A 20,390-nucleotide genomic window follows, 5' to 3' on the forward strand; every position below is an offset into this window, starting at 1 on the left:
CATGCTACGTACGGTGCAACTTACATTGAAATCAAATAGTGAAACTTACACTTGTTAAGCACGAGATAATATAATGCCAAATACTTGGGAACGCCTACCTATAATTTAACCGACCTATCAAAAGCGCTCTTTAAAATCACTCGGGGACTTTCCAATGAACTATCTGGAGCACGTCATGTACTTGACGATATGTGTCGTTCACACTTACTGTAAATCCACAGTAAAGCATTAAAGATGTTATTGAAATGTTTTACACATAAAAATGATATGCCAAGTTTGGCCCTGTAATTTTGGTAAAGAGCTACCTGTTCCTTCGAAATATTTATTCAGTTTCAATTTAATATCAATAGCATTAAGGAGGTATGCTACACAGAGAAATTTGATATGGATGACAAGTTGAGGAAATGTACAACAATATTTTGAAATTGAAAACTTTCAAATCTACTTTATTTAGTCATAAAATGCAATTTGAGTAGAAAGCAATCTGGAAAAAATTTAAAACCCCTGTTGGACTCGAACACGCGATCTACAGTTCAGCAGTCGACGTGCTAACCTACTGAGCTACTCAGCTAGGTGATGATCTTTGAAATGAATAGACAAATATTGCTGATATTTATATTTTCATCCATGTTTCAAAAGGAAGTCAGCCATTATGTAGAGTACATCCTTAAAGAAGATGTTATTTAAATGTTTTACACATAAACATTATATACCAACATTGGCCCCACCCTGGATTCAGAACCTCTACCCTGGGGATCATGAAATTGACAATTTTGGTAGAGGACTACCTGCTCTGAATGACTATGCAATATATGTACCCCTTGTCCTAAAGATGCTTCATTCCAAATTTGAAAAGAATTGAAAGGTTGGTTATCGAGAAGAAGATGGTGACTTGGGTGACCTAAAAATCTAATGCATTTTCACCATAATATTATAATCCCTGACCCTTGGGCCTACAGTGATTGACACAGTACAATTAGTAATAAGATACTAGAAAATTGAGAAAAAGTCAGAAAGGACCCCACAATGAATATTTGATATAAAATTCTAAGTTCCATAACTCTGCAATGACAACACTGATAAATCTGAAAATCGAAAAGGGTCTTCCTCTTCCAAGCATTACCTTAAAATTCTTTTAAAATCTTCTCAAGTTATTGTAAGCCATAGAAAGTGCTATCATCTTATCAATGTTAAACAAGAGTACCGCAAACGGTACATAATACGCCCGTGAAATGCTTACATAGGGTGTTTTTCTTGTGCTATAATTTGTATAACTTTGCTTCAGGTAGTATCAGCCATCATGAGGCTGTGACAAACTTTCATATGAACAAAGGGTCTTAGCTTAAAAATAGAGATTTCCTCAAAATGGACCAAGTTCAACAACCTGTAATTTTTTCAAAAATGGAAGAAAATCAAAATCCTTCCCCAGATGCACATCTTCAATACCCATACAAACACTCCACAAAATAAGAAGGTCCTCACTTGAAAACTGTGGAAGGAGTTGGGCAGACAAATTATGTACCCTCCATAGAATATTAATTTCCAAATAGACTAAGTTCAACAACCTGTAATTTTCTCAAAAATTGTTGAAAATCAAAATCCATCCCACGTGCACATCTTCAATACCCATACAAACACTCCACAAGATAAGAAGGCTCTCACTTGAAAACTGTGGGAGGAGTAGGGCAGACAAATTATGTACCCTCCATATAATAATTATTTCCAAATAAAGGGGCAAAACTCCTGGAAAAAAGGTCAAAATGGATCAAAATTGCATTATGATCTAGGGTGACCCACAAAGAAGCTACACAGCAAGTTTCAGCATGATATGTGAAAGGGAAATGAAATTATAAAGAGAAAACCCCGAATGGACGGACGTACAGACATCGCTGTACCATAATACGTCCCGTCTAAAGACGGGCGTATAAAAACTCCAAAACAACAAAACCAATAAATTTCAAAATCAATGGGGGTCTTCCCCTGCCTAATCCAGGTATCATGTATAAAATTTAGGATATCTTTCCTTAAGTTATTGCATGCCATAGAAAGACAGTCAGACAGAATATGAATACTTTATAAAACCTAGACATTAGGACCTTAAAAGATTTATGACTTCAAATCTTATTTCTTATATTATTCTCAAGGGCTTATTAGTCTCACCTGTGTGTCAGAAAACCCATAAAAAATGGTATAATCCTGAAAGTCTGATACTATATGATATTCTATTGCTCTGTAACAGAGATTCTAAGTATTCTTTACAAACTCTGATGCCTACCATCTTCCATCAAGTTAAGACTCAAATTTTGTAACTAAAAAGTAGATGTGTCCTAAGAGAGGGTATATCTGAAACAGGGTTGATTATACAAAACTAAAAAGGCAGACAAAAAAATGGGACAAATCAAACAAGAGGCCCACAGGCGTTATCGGTCACCTGAAAACTAGTGAAAAAGTATCTCTACTTCCATGGGCTATGAAATCTAGAAAAAATTTCCTGTTCTGAATATCTAAGCTAAATTCTAATGTTCAGCAACAGTATAAAACAAGATGTGTTCTTAAAACTTCACTGCCCTCAAAAGTGCATACACTGATGAAAGGCTTTACATAATATAATAGGTGTATTAACATTAAAACATCAAAAGATATGACTAATTTGGACTCATCGTAAAGTCATAACCCTGGGTTGTGAAATTCATCATTTTTTTGTACATCCTTTTCTGCTATTCTTAAGTATGCATTTAGATTTTATACAGTATCAGCAAACTTACACATAAATACTATATACTAAGTTTGGCCCCACCCTGGGGTCAAAACCCTTACTCTGGGGAAAATCAAATTTACAATTTTGGTAAGACTACCTGTTCTATCCATTTAGTTTCAATTTAGTATCAAAAGCACTAAAGAAAATGTTATTTAAGTGTTTTACACATAAACACTATATAACAAGTTTGGCCCCACCCTGGAGTCAGAACCCCTGCCCCAGGGATCATGAAATTTAAAATTTTGGTAGAGGCTTTCCTGCTCTACATCACTATGCATTTAGTTTTTCTAACATGTGTGAGGTTCTTGAGAAGAAGATTTTTGAAAATTGGTAAATTTTGGGCAGTTTTTGCCCCACCCCTATAGGCCTAGGGGTGTTGAAGTCCTGCAATTTACAATTTATGTCCCCCTTGTCCCAATGATGCTTCATACCAAATTTGAAAAGAATTGGACTGGTAGTTATTAAGAAGAAGTTAAAAATGTTCAATTGTTAATGCAAGACGGACGACGACGGACAAAAACCAATTGCAATAGGTCACCTGAGTTTACTCAGGTGATCTAATAAATCTCTTAAAGTCAGTGCTGTAACCAAACTAACACAAAACAAATTCAAAGCTTGTACCTGGTTTCGTTCTAATGGCCCAAACTCCATGGACAGCAACTGGGAATAATTGAACCACTTGGTATAGGATGGCAAAAGTAGCTACAATATTCAATCTTCACTTTAGTGCATTTATTATCACTTTAGCTGCTATGCAAAGAATGTCAAAGTTTCTCAAGCTAATAAGTCTTAAAAGAATATTTGCCCATTCAGATACCAATAACACATGCAAATGAAATATCAATTGAGGTCATAAAGAAATGCATGTGTCTATGTGGCATCATAGTTTATCAAATGAATCAAGTCAAAATACCTATTATGTAATTATATCTTTTTCAAAGCTTTTCCTTTTTACAGTATTGAAATGTGCAATAAGCAATGTCTATAATATTCCGATAGTTTTCAGCAATAAATTTACACCCACCCTCTGCCCAATCAGAGCCACATAAATCCAACTCTGAAAATTACAGCAATACGACAGTTCCACTGGAATGGGGGTTTCTGGGATCATTCCTGGCATATCCATAAAGTGGACAGGAACTTTCAACTCCACTTTCTTCTGCGGTTGGAAGTGAAGCATCTGATCTGAAATGAAATGGATGCCTTTTAAAAAGGGATGTCAAATTGAATAAAATTCCAAATACTCAATCAACTTTTCAATCGAGTAACAGATTAGATTTAAATTCATTGGAGCATGGTTTTCTTGATTTGACAAAATTTAGTATTTAAAATACAATTAGAATTACACAGTACATATTGTCTTTACACATGCATACCAACAAAGAAGCACAGTCGATGTACAGCAAGATCCTCAAACATGGTGGACACTGATGGATACAAAAGCATATTGGCATCCAGTTTACTGGGCAGGAAGGCAAAAGAGTCATCAACATGGCTACCACTACCATACCCTGTCAACCAGTTGCCAAGTGTGCGGGCACTGTGGGTGATGTGCTGTTCCTGAACTATAAAGGTAAATGACAATAAGGACATTTTTGATATGATGATTAGGTTGGTTCCATGGAGCTACAAATATTATGTAGAACTGGACCTAATGCAAGTGCATGTATTAAATTGCCACATTGAAGGGAAAGTATTCTTTTAAAAAGTATTATTGTAAAAAAAAAATATTAAAAAAAACCCAAGCACCCTGAAATTTATTTTACTTCGGTAACAGTGTAAACTTAATCCTAATGTAGGCTTCTCTACCATGAAGCTTGATCAGTAGACAGTATAGTATATGTTTCTTTGTTTTTACCATGCTGACTTGAAAGAATGATTATATATCTTATCAAACAAATTGGAAAATTATACACTTGTTCTAATCTCCATTTTCTGGAGGTTTTCTTTTTTTAAACGTACAGTGAACCTTATTGATGTACATGTACTACTGTCCATATATTGAGAATGTGATTCACCATTAGGAATGTGGAACCAGTCCATACATATAAAAGAGGCCCACAGGCCTTAACAGTCACCTGAGCATCCCACAGCAAAGTGTTTAATTTGGCAAAAATATCAATCTTGCTTAGGCTGCATTGTATTTCATATAAAAAGAACAAAATGATTTTGCTTCCCCCAGGCCAGAAACTTTGTCCCCATGGAAAATGAAATCAAAAACTTTTGTAGACGGATTGTTACTTTCTCTAAATATGCATTTAGTTATTAAATCAGATTTTATCAAAACACAAGAAAACAAATTTCAACAAATACTCATTTTAACTCCTTACCTGACCCTCACCTTTTGCCCCAAGGGATATGGAATTTAAAACAAGGGATGTGCAATTTAAAATTTGGATCAACATGTGACTAACATGGCAAGGTCCTGTTTCTAACAAATAAGGAATATTGGAAGGATTGAACACATTATTGACGAAACAACCTGCAAAACACTATACTAATGCATGCTCTGGTGACATCAAGACTTAACTATGCCAATGTATTGCTACTTGGCTTACCAAACAGGACCATGGACAAACTCCAAAGTGTACAGAATACAGAGCAAGGATAATAACTCATACTAAAAAACATGATCACATTACACCTGTACTGTATAACCTACACTGGCTCCCGGTTCAATACCGCAATAAAATACAAAGTGCTTGTACACACATACAAAGCAGTCCACAAAACCGGACCAACCTACCTTAGTGAGATTTATAAACAATCAACCAGGAAAGTACAGTTTAAAACTTTTTTATTGGGTCTTTACAAACCCCAAACATCACTACATATAAACAATGCTGCCATATAATGTTGTACATATACTCATACTACAACTACGATAACTAATAATTTGGCGTCTTCGGGGCTACTCATTACGACTTATAATGGTATGGTGACTCACTCGCGGTAAAATTACCACGAGAGTACATCCTTAATACAGTGGGTCATTATGGCAATTTTACTGTACTTCTAATGTTGAATGAAAACTGAATTCAGTTATACAGAGGATAAAGTTGTCAACAAAAATTATAGATCTCAGTACCCCAGGGACAGGAGGTTAGGGTTTAAGTTTGGGAAGGGGTTTAGAATGATAAGTGGTTGAAATTTGTTTTGTAAACAAAATTAGAGGAAATTTATAGCTGTCTTCAAGTTTTAGATTTCATATCCCAAGTTTTAGATTGCATATCCCAAGTTTTAGATTGCATATCCCTTGTTTTTGATTTCATATCCCAAGTTTTAGATTGCATATCCCTTGCTTTAGATTTCATATCCCATATATTAGATTGCATATCCCATCTTTTAGATTTCATGTCCCTTGTTTTAGATTTTATATCCATTGTTTTGATTGCATATCCCTTGTTTTAGATTTCATATCCCTTTTTTTTCATATCCCTTGTTTTAAATTTCATATCTCTTGTTTTAGATTTCATATTCCTTGTTTTTGATTTCATATCCCAAGTTTTATATTCCATATCCCTTGTTTTAGATGCCATATCAATACAATAATACAATACTAAGACTTATATAGCGTCCGAATTAATTAAAAATCTCTAAAGTCATACATGCCAACTTTCCCGATTTAGGCGGGATCTTCCCGATTTTACCCTCCGGTCCCGCTTTCCCGATCGGGAAAGATCGGGAAAGCAAAATTACCCTAAAATCCTGATTTGAAATTTTTTCCGACCAAAATTTCCGATTTCACGATTGAAAGCGGGATAATCGTGAAATCTCGTGACCAGAATTGGAAATCCCGCGTCATTTCTGAACTGGCCAATCAGAAATCGGGACAATAGTCAGCCATTGCTGTTTACCTGTGTCGCATGGTGTCGGGGTGTTTATTGGCATGTTTTGGTAGTAATTAATTGGGAAGACGGATTTCAAATTGACGTATCCTTTACACAAACGTGAATGACAACGATGCTAGTGTCACCACCAAACAATCGGACATTCCGCCTCTCGCTGACAGCATCCAAAATTTGCAATAAGGTACGTCAAGTATATATTTTTTCCAACTATAATAATATAGGCTATCCAAATCTATCCGTCTATAGCGATGTATTATATAGTCTATATAGTGTAGTATTCATTAAATATACTTCGTGATGCATAATTCGCACAAGTCTGTACTGAATTTTTTATTTAGCAAGTAGCCTTAATTTACAAGTAAAACGGAATATTTTGATGTGTTTTTTTTTTCCTGGTAATTATTTCAGATGTCATGGGTGCAAAGGTTTTGTTCGCAAACTTCATAGCAGGGCAGATCACTCCTTTTTTGGTTGCAATGCAGATTATTCCACCAGTCTCTGCAAGCCCATGTTTACAGACAAGCAAGATCGCCTTTGCAGTCGTACCTAAATGCATGTGCTTTAATTTAAATTTTGATATATAGACCGGCCAATGTTTATTGTATGGTGTAAAAGGATGCAACCTTAAATATTATTTGATATTATGTATGTGACTTGTTGGAGAAGATTTTTTGCTGAATAGATGATTTTAATAAAATATTAATGTATATCTTTCAAAGTTTTTTTTATATAGTTAATGGTCAAACACATTTGATGTTGTGTTAATATATGATACATTAACAATGATTTGATTGATATTTTATTTGAAAGGACAAATATTTATTTTCATGCTAAAATGTCGTGAATTTTGAGCTTTGAAAAAAGGTCGTCGCGCGCAAAATCCCCCATGGGGATTTTTAAAAGTTGGCATGTATGAAAGTGCTTTACATAAAAAATGATGGTACACGCATGTGATTGTAATACACTTTAAAACAGTTTGTAAATAAAATAGAATTGTCTTTTAGCTAAATATTAAAAGCAATATTAAAAAAATGAGTCTTAAGATGTCACTTAAAAATGTCCCGAGAATTAGCTTGGCATAATCCAAGTGGTAAGGCGTTCCACAGTTTTGGCGCAGAGTAGTCAAAACACCTGTTTCCATGAGTCTGTGTTCTTATTTATGGAACATTTAGAAGCATCCCATTTCCAAAACGTAAATTTCTTGGAGGGCAATACGGGGTAATAATGGCGTTCATTCCAGGGGAATTCTACCCCCAAGTCTATGTTTGGTTTTGCTTATATATTACGGTATATACACCACAGTTTTATCATCACATATAACTTATTGTACATAGGTAGTTTGTTAAATTTTTAATTGAATTTGACTAGTATGTAGTGTTTTCTTAGACTAACAGAGTTTTATGCCTACTGGGCATCAGTCCCAGGAATACGTTATCGCTCCTGGGTTCAGCTCAGAGTACTTGTTCCCTTTCGTTGCCTGCTGGGATCAGCCCCGGGCATGGTCCGCTCGTTCTTTGATGCCTGTTGGGATCAGCCCCGGGCATGGTTCACTTTCTTTGATGCCTGCTGGGATCAGCCCTGGGCATGGTTCACTGTAGATGCCTGCTGGGATCAGCCCCAGGCATATACTCCTGGGATCAGCCCAGAGTGCAGTCTGCGTATATTGACCCTAGGCAGGGTTGTTTACTCTTTTATTATACCCCCCGCAACAAGTTGTGGGGGGGGGGGGGGGGGGGGTACTGGAATCGGGTTGTCCGTCTGTAGACGCAATGGTTTCCGGGATCTAAAGCATTATCCTTTCCACCTACCGTCACCATATCATATATATGGACTACCCATGGGATGAAGATGTTCCCTATCGATTTTGGGGTCCAAAGGTCAAGCGCACTGGACATCGAAGTAGCAAGATGGCTTCCGGGCTCTAAAGCGTTATCCTTTCCACCTACAGTCACCATATCATACATATGGATTACCCATGGGATGAAGATGTTCCCTATCGATTTTGGGGTCAAAAGGTCAAAGGTCACACACACTGGACATCAAAGTAGCAATTAACAACACCCTTTTGGGAGATTGGGGTAAGCGGGGGGTATTCTTAGTGAGCATTGCTCACAGTACCTCTTGTTCCAGACAGTTTTGATGATAGGATCAAGCCAGGTATTGTCATTAATAATAGATTGTTAAGAAAGGAATGAGTAGCCCCCAAATTATTAGTTATCGTAGTTGTAGTATGTGTATATGTACAACATTATATGGCAGCATTGTTTATATGTAGTGATGTTTGGGTTTGTAAAGACCCTATAAAATTTTAAACTGTACTCTTCTGGTTGATTGTTTATAAAGTAATAAATAAATTAGTATTGTATACATGTAGAGATTATTCATATGTTTTCTGACCATTTATCATATGATAGAATAAATATATAGAATTTGTGAATGAATTGAAGAATATGCATTTTATAACAAATTATATATATATTGTTATTGTTTTGAATATATGCCAATGTAAGAAGGGGGTGGGGACACAAAATGGTTCAAATCTTTGCTCCAATGTATACTACCCCACACATTTTTTTCATTTAAATTAAGCAAAAATATTATTCAAATCTACACTAGCAATTTCATAAAAAGATTGATACAGATATTCTTGCTAGATTGAAGTTTTTGATGAAATAGGATTTAACAAGAATACTGCAAATGGTACATAATATGCCTGTGAAAATGTTTACATAGGGCAATTTTTCTTAATTAAGCCATGATTTGTAGAATTTTGCTTCAGGTAGTATCAGCCATCATCAGGCTGTGACATACTTTCTTTACATTGTATGAATAGAGGGTCTTGGCTTAAACTATGACAAGAGGTAGATAGACAAACCAAGAGTTTTGTGTGTAAAATATTTCCCCAAATTTGACCAAGTTGAACAACCTGAAAATATTTAAAATATCAAAGAAAATTTGAATTTGTTGTGAGAATCAAAGTCCTTGCACTTTGCACACCTTCAAGTTATTTACAAAGACCCTAGCTTGTAAACTGTGAGAGGAGTTATAAGGACAAACCATGCCCTTTATCTAATATATCTCCTCAAAACGGATAAGTTCAACAACCTCTGATTGTCTAAAAAAAAATTTAAGAAAACCAAAATCCTTGCCATACACATCGTCCATACCCATACAAATACTCTGTAAAATAAGAAGGTCCTTACTTGAAAACTGTGGAAGGAAAAATACACAAATCATGTACTATCTATGTAATAATTTCTCAAAACACAGACTAAGTTCAACAACCTGTAATTTTCTCAAAAATTGAAGGAAATTAAAATCCTTGCCACATGCATACCTTAAATACCCATATAAACACTGTAAAATAAGAAGGTTCTCACTTGAAAACTGTAGGAGCTAGGAGTTAACCGGACAAATTATGTACTCTCCATATAACAATCATTTTCAAATAAGGGGGCAAAAATCCTGCAAGAGAGGTCAAAATGGATCAAAATTGCAACATGATCTAGAGTGATCCACAAAGAAGTTACATAGCAAGTTTCAACTTGATATGTGACAGAGAAATGAAATTAGAAACAAAAAACCTCAAACCAACGGACGTACAGACATCGATGTACCATAATACGTCCCGTCTAGAGAGAGGTGTATAAAAGTTTTTACCCAATTATGTTAAATAATCTTTGTTTATTTTGTAGAAGTGGTGATACATTTTATGTAAATGTTATCAAAATTATAATTGCTAATCATGAAATAAAAGACAATCAACATTATTTTGTTATTGGTATTTGTTTTTTAGTGTTTCTTGCGGAAATTGGTGATTTTCAAGAAAGAAATTAGTTTTAGCAAAGAGGTAACTTTGAGTGGCTCTAATTCTTTAAAATCTACACTAACATACTCCTTTCTTATGTTTGAATTGTCTTTCTGATAAAGATGTATCAGTTAAAATGGATTATCCAAAAAGTTTGATACTTCGGAAAAAATTCAAACCAAGAGAGAACGTCCTTAAGCGATTCACTGTAACACTTGCATGTGACCATAAAGTTTCACGGCTCTATCTTAATCCATCTTTTAAGGAAATACACATAAATGATTTGATTTTGAACATATAAAATCTTAGGACTGGAAGTGAATCTTAAAGAAATATTGGACATCTTCCCCCACAGCTCAGCATAGACATATGTGTAATAATAAATCAAGTAAATCACCTGTGAATCGTTTTATGTCCTGAAAACAGGAGGCATATGTTCCTAATGCATCCTCTCTCCAATCTCCATCAATCTGATCCAAAAGTGTACTGCCACCCTTTATAAAATAGATTTAAAATGACAGCCATCTTTTTAGAAATTTCCTGTAATGTTTACATTAAAAAACTTCAAAACACTTTGAGGTATAAAATATTGTACATGTATTAACACATGCAATAAATATATCCTGGAGTCAGTACTTAAACAGTGAAACTCCTCAATACCAACCCCTGAAATACAACAACCCCCAACCCCCCAAAATCAACAATTTTAAAAATTCTCACAAAAATCTCAAGTGTTCCTAATATGGAAATACTCATAATATAGACCACCTCTAATAATCAGATATCGACCCGTTTTTTTTTTTTTTAAAAGAAATCTACCATTAAGGGGGGAGATCAAAAGTTCAATGTCTGACAAAAAACTAAATTCACATAGTTTTCACCAAGACCCCCCACCCTCCTTTAAAACTAAATATGATGAAATCAGAATGTATTACCAAGTAAAAACAACACTCTGCATACCTTTTCTTTTGTTTATTTACAAATATAAGTGTACATCAAAATTATCAAATGTTCATTAAAATGTAATATTATTATGTGGTTTTTAACAGTCGCTTGTCTTCTTCCTCTAAAGTGTAATCGATGTCGGATGACAGAAACTTACTGATGACTTTATCCCCCTAACTATTTGAATTTTGATTTTTATCCGACATCGATGTTTTGATCTCGCCCCTAACAAACCTCACAAAACTGGCCACAGTTGGTGGTCATGCAAGAAACCACACATTTAACTATACAGGTTGGAATTGTTTTCTTACATGAATATTCATGATTACTTGGTGAATGCACTGAGACCTTAATGGTTTAAAGAGATGGTGCAACACACTGTAAAACTGGATGTAAATGGTGTAGTGTCATTTGACAACAAATTTTAGGCATAAGGTTACACTAGATTTCTTATGTTAACAGACTTAGTACTGGATATGAATTTTGAAAAAAATATCGGGAATAATCTGAACAACTATAACGACTTTAAAAAAGCAAAGTGTCTATGATTGCGTTTTTGTTATTAGTGTTCACGCTTAGAGCAAGGTCAAAGTGGAAATCATTTTAATTAGAAGTTGAATTTTTAAAGATATTTTTCTTGACTGCTTTATGCATACAGGGGTTATCGAAAAAATACAATCTACCTTGTGGTCAGTCAAAAATGAACAACATGTCATTATTGTATCATTTCAACCTGACATTAAAGTGAACACCATTCCTACGTGATCTAATTCAGTTTTACAGCTAGTGAGCGCTTACAAGTAATGAACGGGACTGAGGTATCAGCTTGTGAGCACTTACAAGTAATGAACGGGACTGAGGTATCAGCTTGTGAGCGCTTACAAGTAATGAACTGGACTGAGGTATCAGCTTGTGAGCGCTTACAAGTAATGAACTGGACTGAGGTATCAGCTTGTGAGCGCTTACAAGTAATGAACTGGACTGAGGTATCAGCTTGTGAGCGCTTACAAGTAATGAACTGGACTGAGGTATCAGCTTGTGAGCACTTACAAGTAATGAACTGGACTGAGGTATCAGCTTGTGAGCGCTTACAAGTAATGAACTGGACTGAGATATCAGCTTGTGAGCACTTACAAGTAATGAACTGGACTGAGGTATCAGCTTGTGAGCACTTACAAGTAATGAACGGGACTGAGGTATCAGCTTGTGAGCGCTTACAAGTAATGAACGGGACTGAGGTATCAGCTTGTGAGCGCTTACAAGTAATGAACTGGACTGAGGTATCAGCTTGTGAGCGCTTACAAGTAATGAACGGGACTGAGGTATCAGCTTGTGAGCGCTTACAAGTAATAAACGGGACTGAGGTATCAGCTTGTGAGCGCTTACAAGTAATAAACGGGACTGAGGTATCAGCTTGTGAGCGCTTACAAGTAATGAACTGGACTGAGGTATCAGCTTGTGAGCGCTTACAAGTAATGAACGGGGCTGAGGTATCAGCTTGTGAGCACTTACAAGTAATGAACGGGACTGAGGTATCAGCTTGTGAGCACTTACAAGTAATGAACTGGACTGAGGTATCAGCTTGTGAGCGCTTACAAGTAATGAACGGGACTGAGGTATCAGCTTGTGAGCGCTTACAAGTAATGAACGGGACTGAGGTATCAGCTTGTGAGCACTTACAAGTAATGAACTGGACTGAGGTATTTTTGATATTGTAAATTTTAGAATTATTCAAATTATTTCATGTAATCATACTTAAACTTTTTTAAATAATTCCTTTTGTGTAAAGTGTTGCATAAACAAATCATTTTTCTGATGATGACCATCTGCTGGTCGAAAATGGTCAATTAATATCTAAATTTACATGTGAACTCTACAGCATTGTGTGTGTCCATACTTTGATTTAAGTTTCACACTGGTGGTATTCCCCTTAGTTGGAGTCAGCCACTTAATTTACCCCAGGATGTTGGTCATTGTAATTTATTTTATAATCAAAATTCTAAGCTGTAAAATTTGTTGTTGGTTTGGGGTTTTTTTTATTTCATGAATTAGAAAATTTTCTTAAAAGTCAATAATCATCCACAGAAAATGAATAGCAAATAGGACAGTGAACAGAAAATCCATTGGAAAAATGTCATAATCAACTCATCAGCAGTTGTTCAATTTTCTGTAAACCAGCCATCCCTTTAAAGACCCTTTTCATGACCATACAGTTATTGGAAAAGTAGGCGGGACCTATCAAAACAGATGTTATTTACCTGGAGTGGCCAAGGTATCCCTAGGTGCTATACACAATGAAATACAAGGAAAGTAAAAAATATTAAAAATCTACCAATTCATTGTTTAGAAATAAGAATGAAAATATATTAATTCATTTATTTAAATCATTTAACTTCATTTGAAACTATTATTGATTTGATCAATTATTATTTTGAGGACAATGGCCAACACTTCTTGTCGTTGTTGATCTCGGCAACAACACATAGTTGACAGAGGCGATCCAGACATTCTGTAAATGATGCTTGAGGAGGAATTACATGTAGGACGGTATAATAAGCACAAAAGCTGAAGCTGCTGCTACGGGAACTTTTCATAGTTTTGGATCCCAATTTCAACCATCATAAATAAATCAATGAAGCTTGAATCACCACTAGTTTCTCTTCAGAAAGTCATATGGTAATTTTTGATTTTTTGACCGAGATGCAATTTGATTTCTACAATGTTTGAATAATTAGTTCAGATAATTATCGACTAAAGAGTAAAAAAATTGCTAAATTAGTTTTGGATTGATGAAAGGGGTGGATATGCTTGCAGTTTTAAATTGCTACTAACTCATCCAATTGTGGATGTCCAGGACCAAGCCGAATCTGTCAATCAGGGCCTGAGCTATTGTCTCATATTTGATTGACAAGTGGTATAGTTTTTTTTATCTTAGTCCAAATAAATTTCAAGGGAGGTGGCTTAGGTCTTTAAACTGGCCATTTTCTTCAGCCCTACAGTTGGATGGTATTGAGATCAGTTTCACTGTATGAACGTTAACATATTACAATCATACCTTGGATACAAGAAATGGTGGTGCAGGAACATAACTTCTTGTCAAGAGTTTCATAGAAGCTGTAAATACATGTAAAAATTAATACCATACATTTTCTCTCTGCTGTATTAAAGATTCTGTATACATAGTTCTCAAATATGATAGCATGTATGTTAACATATGTGTTTACTATCCAGCAAAAACACCTCACTGATAATAATAATCACTAAACAAGGTAACCCGTAAAGTGCCTCACAAGTGCTGGAACTTTGGTCATTTCATGAAACCTAGAAGTAGTACTGCATGTCTACTTATTTAAGAATATTCAAAATTTAGCACATTTACCTTCTTTACCTTATCTATAGTGCTACCTGCCTTGCTATGATTAAAATCAAGATAAATCTAAATTGTATTTAGTTCTTAATCTACTACTTATCTAGCCTCTTGTTTAAGATAGTGCTTCCCTTTTTGCATGCTGCTTTTTATGAGACGTCCACTTTTGCTTTTATTGTGTTTATAATTTCTCCTTATCTATAATTACACCTATAGCTATACCTGTTGTATATTCTTGCCTGAAATGTTTTGTTCATCTGTGATGTTTGTATATATCTGCATGCTATGTGTCTTTTGTCTTTGACATATGTGATAGTTGGTAAAAAAGCTCTACAGAGTGTGTATTGTTTGTTGAATGTATTATAGTGCCAACTTTAAATAAAATTTGCTTACATACTTCAGCACAATTGTAGGGCAATGACTATTTGTCACAATCATGAAATAGTGCTACCACAGTATTGTGCTAAATTTATATCTTAGTTACTATAGGTGTCAGAGGCGCACCCCCCACCCCTTTTAATTTTTTAAGACTACATAGAAAATCAACAAAAAATGGCCAGAAATGTTATTTTAGTACACATACCCTTTCCTCTCTTTTTAAATGACTTCCATGATTACAAAATCCTATCTCTTAATTATAGCTATGCTTTCCCTCTGGAAGTCATTATATAAACATATATGGAGCGCCAAATTAACATAAACTCAAATAATTGAAGATATCTTCAATTATTTGAAGATATCATCAATTCATTTGATGCGCGCAACAATTTAATTAAAGATCTCTTCAAATAATTAATATCTTCAATTCTGAATTATTGCGCGCATTAATTGAATTGATGAGAGCATTAATTCTTCAGCTGATTTGATGCGCGCTTTAATTGAATTAATGATCTCTTCAAATGAATTAATGATATCAACAATTGAATTGATGCGCGCTACAATTCAATTGAAGAGAGCAATAATTGATATAATGCGTGCATTAAATCAATTGATGAGAGCAATAATTGAATTGAAGATAGCAATAATTGAATTAATGCGCGCATTAAATCAATTATTGCTCTCATTAATTCAATTGATGTGCGCATTAACTCAATTGATGAGAGCAATAATTGAATTGAAGCGCACATTAATTCATTTGATGAGAGCAATAATTGATTTAATGCACGCATTAATTCAAATAAAGAGAGCAATAATTGAATTGATGATATCTTAAAATAATTGAAGATATCTTCAATTATTTGAGTTTATGTTAATTTGGCGCTCCATAAACATAAGGCATCAAACAGTTTAGTCACAATGAACTATTATATAATTATTGTCAAATTATATAACCACCTGAAGTCACTATCTGTATCCAAGTAATTTGTATATAACTCCATGACAACGTCCACAGATTATTTGCGGGTTTTCCACAAGATAAGTCCATATTATTATTATGTATTGTACTTTGTAAAATGTGTAAAATCTAGTTGTTAAAAATGTGTAAAATTTAGCTGTAAAAAATGATTTTTCTTTCATATTTTGACACTTTATCTTCAGTTAGTTAAATACTGTTAATATAAGTACAGATATGGTAACCAGGTCCCCATTTTATCTGTATCAAAATAAGCAAATCTAATCCATTCTTCGAACGATGATATCTCAAAGTAAATGAAGCAAATGGCTCGTTGACTTTTATCTTATTAATAAATAATGCAGAAAACATTCAAAAGAAATGGAGAATTAAGGAATGTTTTGATAGCAGTGTAACAGTATCTTATTGGGTTATAACAAGCTTTGCAATCTACAAACATAATCTACTTCTTTCCTTATTATCTAATTCATCATTTGGGAAAATACACTTTTAGCTAAAATTTTGGATCAATTTTAAACAAAACTGTCAATTGGCATTAATGACAATGACATGCTTTACAAATAAGTTACATTTTTCAAAAATAAAGTATGATGCTAAGCCAACCAAACTGCATGTTACAAAGGGAGTAAAATCATGTATAAATAAAATCAAAGCTGCATAATTTATAAATGCATGTAAAAACCATACATCCAGCATACTCTTGATTAATTCAGACCTTAAAGGGTTGTAAAGTCACTTTCTGGATTCTTGATCCTAAATAACATGACCTTACCTTATTTTTCAAGTTTTATTAAAGACATCTTTACACTATAATCCAAATCTAAGACAAACAAAATTCTTTTTTCAACAACGGTAGCAACAAACTGTGGATCCTTACAATCAGCTTTGTATAGGAGAATTTTCTTCTCAGGATCATAATCTCCTTCCTTTACCCCTAGCATGCCAGGATTGTAGCAGATGACCTCATTTTCCTCTGCTCCATCAGGTGTGTATTCCAAACAGAAACCACTGTCATCATAAATCTCAGTCACCAAACATTCTACCAACTGTTTGGAGTTACTAAAAGGGAAGGTATAATCAAGTTGTTCAATGAACTTCAAGAATTGTGCACCAATTTTACCTTAGACAGTTTGTTCTACAAACAATGAAAAATATCATGACATAATACTGTACATAAGTTTGTTTAATTCCAAGATGCAAAACTTTCAAAATTAGCTATAAAGTACCAGCTATAAACCAATCATGATGGTTTAATGGAAAAAGCTGTATTTTTACTTCTAAAAATGCCAAAACTGCTCATAAGCAGCAAGCTACTATTAACTTTGATTTGATATAAAATTTGTATCACTCCCTCTTTTTGTATCAATTTAAACACCATCTGAATCATTGCTTTAAATTTAACCACTGTGTTAAAGTTAACCAGCTTTTGAAAAACCGGGCCTTGTACCATTTATTACTGGAGGTTGATAGTAGGGGTTACTATGACAACCAAAACATCACAGTTACCATGGAAACCATATATGATACTTTCATAATGATGCTGTCAACTACAAAATGTGTAAAAATAAAAAATATTCACAGATTTTTAATATTTCAACAACCCATGCCCTTAAGTGGAGTGATCAAAGGGGTCTGAGACCTATAGGTAACTTGGAATATTTTCAAATCATACTAGTTTTTTCAAATACTCATGGACAATATCAGCAATTTTTTTAAATTTTACTGGGCCACTAAAAACCTTGCAATTATCTCTAAGGTATTTCTTACATTCTTCTTACACAGTTACTTACATATGTTATACCTTAATTCATGTAAATTAGATGAATTTGATTTATTCAGAAACATTTGTTAAAAAGTACTTCAATCTAATTAAAATTAGATCTTCCATCCGCTCCCCAGTTTTCGATACTTCCATGTGACATATTGAAAACTGGGGAGCGGATGGAAGATCTAATTTTATCAAAAATTGGGGAGCGGATGGAAGATCTAATTTTAATTAGATTGAAAGTACTGTTACTCCACTGTGTACCATCTTTGCTAGACAAGGGTTTACAATCTGCTGCGCTAGCATGATTTTCGTGTCAACAATTTCCTTCATATGATTAGATACATGCCAAGTCCCCTGCATCTAATCAAATAGCGTATAATGTTACACCATGTGCAAGACGATGGAATGTGAAAATAGTCACTGTCTTCAAAACACTTCCATTTAATCAGATTTTCATAGAGTCTCAATACAACATGGTGGTGTGTAGACTGTGCTATGAGGCTTTGCATATAACATCGTGTAACTCACTGGGTGCAGCCATTTTTATTTTAACATCACACAAGGTGTAGTTGTAAAACACATTTTCATTGGTTGAACATGATGTAATCCAACAGAGTTTGTTTTCTCCATCTGAAAGAGGATGCCACTCAACGCTATGAAAATCGTGCTAATAGTAATGCAGCCAAGGGTTGTAGAGAGCGGAGCGGATCATAAAACCCTTGGCTAGCGAAGATGACGGCATGCATAAACCACACCCTCTGGGTAACAGTACATCACAGCGGTTCACAATGCATGATGATGGGGAACAGTATAAAAATTGTTAACTGCGCAGAATATTTGAGCGCATTATTCAATGCATTTTTAAAACATTCAGTATAACAAAAAAGTATTACTATATTGTTTTGTAAGGAAACATGTAAAATTGTCACCCTACGAAAAACCATTCTTGAGTGAGGCAAATGTGAAATTGTCACTCCGTGAAAAAACATTGTTAGTCAAGGCAAAGCGTTACCCTACAAAACATGCAATATATCTATAATACATATTTCATACATCATCAATACATCCAATCCACTGAAACCCCCTAGGATTGTTCTAACAGGGTGAAACAAAGTGGATGACTACCCTACTCTAAAGTAACATTCATAGAAGATTTACTCTAAAGTAACGGTCATAGAGGATTTACTCTAAAGTAACGGTCATAGAAGATTTACTCTAAAGTAATGGTCATAGAGGATTTACTCTAAAGTAACGGTCATAGAGGATTTACTCTAAAGTAATGGTCATAGAAGATTTACTCCTCTAAAGTAACGGTCATAGAAGATTTACTCCTCTAAAGTAACGGTCATAGAAGATTTACTCTAAAGTAACGGTCATAGAAGATTTACTCTAAAGTAACGGTCATAGAAGATTTACTCCTCTAAAGTAACGGTCATAGAAGATTTACTCTAAAGTAACGGTCATAGAAGATTTACTCTAAAGTAACGGTCATAGAAGATTTACTCCTCTAAAGTAACGGTCATAGAAGATTTACTCTAAAGTAACAGTCATAGAAGATTTACTCTAAAGTAACGGTTATAGAAGATTTACTCTAAAGTAACGGTCATAGAAGATTTACTCTAAAGTAACGGTCATAGAAGATTTACCCATCTGATGCAACAAACACAGAACAGACACAGACTTGACTATTTACCCCCCCCCCCCCCCCCTTAACCTAACAGACACAAACTTGACTATTTACCCCCCCCCCCCCCCCCTCTACTGTAACAAACACAGACTTGACTATTTAACCCCCCCCCCTTCTAATGAAACAGACTTGACTATTTACCCCTCTAATGTAACAGACACAGACTTGACTATTTACCCCTCTAATGTAACAGACACAGACTTGACTATTTACCCCCCCCCCCCCCCTAACGTAACAAACACAGACTTGACTACTTAACACACCCCACCCCACCCCCACTCTAACGAAACAGACTTGACTATTTACCCCTCTAATGTAACAAGCACAGACATGACTATTTACCCCTCTAATGTAACAAACACAGACTTGACTATTTACACCCCCCCCCCTAACATAACAAACACAGACTTGACTATTTACACACACACCCTTTCTCTAACGAAACAGACTTGACTATTTACCCCTCTAATGTAACAAACAGCTTCATCCCTCTCTGTAGTTTCCCTGGATACAAATAAGTCTGAAATGTAAAACAGAAAAGCACATGTACACTTAGGTGCAAGTAGTTTATTTCATTGCTAATGACATGCAGATTTATATGTATTGCTGTACCATACAAACAAGTGATTATTCCAATCCTGTCAGTGAAAAGTTGCTTTTAAGTGAATCTTCAAACATTAATTTTGCATCATTTTTCTCCAGGGATAGAATAAATGTACATCAAGTATTGAAATAATTTTGAGGGAGCCTTTTTCTTTTTGAGCGAATGAAATTAAATGATTACATTTACATTCACTCTATATTTTCCCCTTTCACATTCTTACTAACTGAAACTGAACTTTCTAAATAGTC

General features: G+C 34.7%; 1 protein-coding gene and 1 long non-coding RNA gene across 2 annotated transcripts in view; one reads left to right on the top strand and one right to left on the bottom strand.

Annotated features, from left to right (window-relative positions):
• The window catches only part of LOC125679294 (uncharacterized), a 280,879-nt gene that overhangs the window by 114,400 nt on the left and 146,089 nt on the right, over positions 1 to 20,390 (bottom strand). The window contains exons 43-49 of the mRNA XM_056154454.1: positions 20,000 to 20,058; positions 16,961 to 17,142; positions 14,418 to 14,476; positions 10,815 to 10,911; positions 4,135 to 4,323; positions 3,783 to 3,943; positions 3,380 to 3,460 (exon numbers count right to left, since the gene is read on the bottom strand). Coding sequence (XP_056010429.1) covers positions 3,380 to 3,460; positions 3,783 to 3,943; positions 4,135 to 4,323; positions 10,815 to 10,911; positions 14,418 to 14,476; positions 16,961 to 17,142; positions 20,000 to 20,058 — 828 coding nt within the window. The remainder of the gene's footprint in view (positions 1 to 3,379; positions 3,461 to 3,782; positions 3,944 to 4,134; positions 4,324 to 10,814; positions 10,912 to 14,417; positions 14,477 to 16,960; positions 17,143 to 19,999; positions 20,059 to 20,390) is intronic.
• LOC130051801 (uncharacterized) lies at positions 6,638 to 7,318 on the top strand. Its single transcript, XR_008800059.1, has 2 exons — positions 6,638 to 6,790; positions 7,018 to 7,318. It is a non-coding gene; the product is annotated as an uncharacterized LOC130051801 (long non-coding RNA).

Source organism: Ostrea edulis, chromosome 2 (assembly GCF_947568905.1).
Source record: "Ostrea edulis chromosome 2, xbOstEdul1.1, whole genome shotgun sequence".
Taxonomy (NCBI): Eukaryota; Metazoa; Mollusca; class Bivalvia; order Ostreida; family Ostreidae; genus Ostrea; species Ostrea edulis.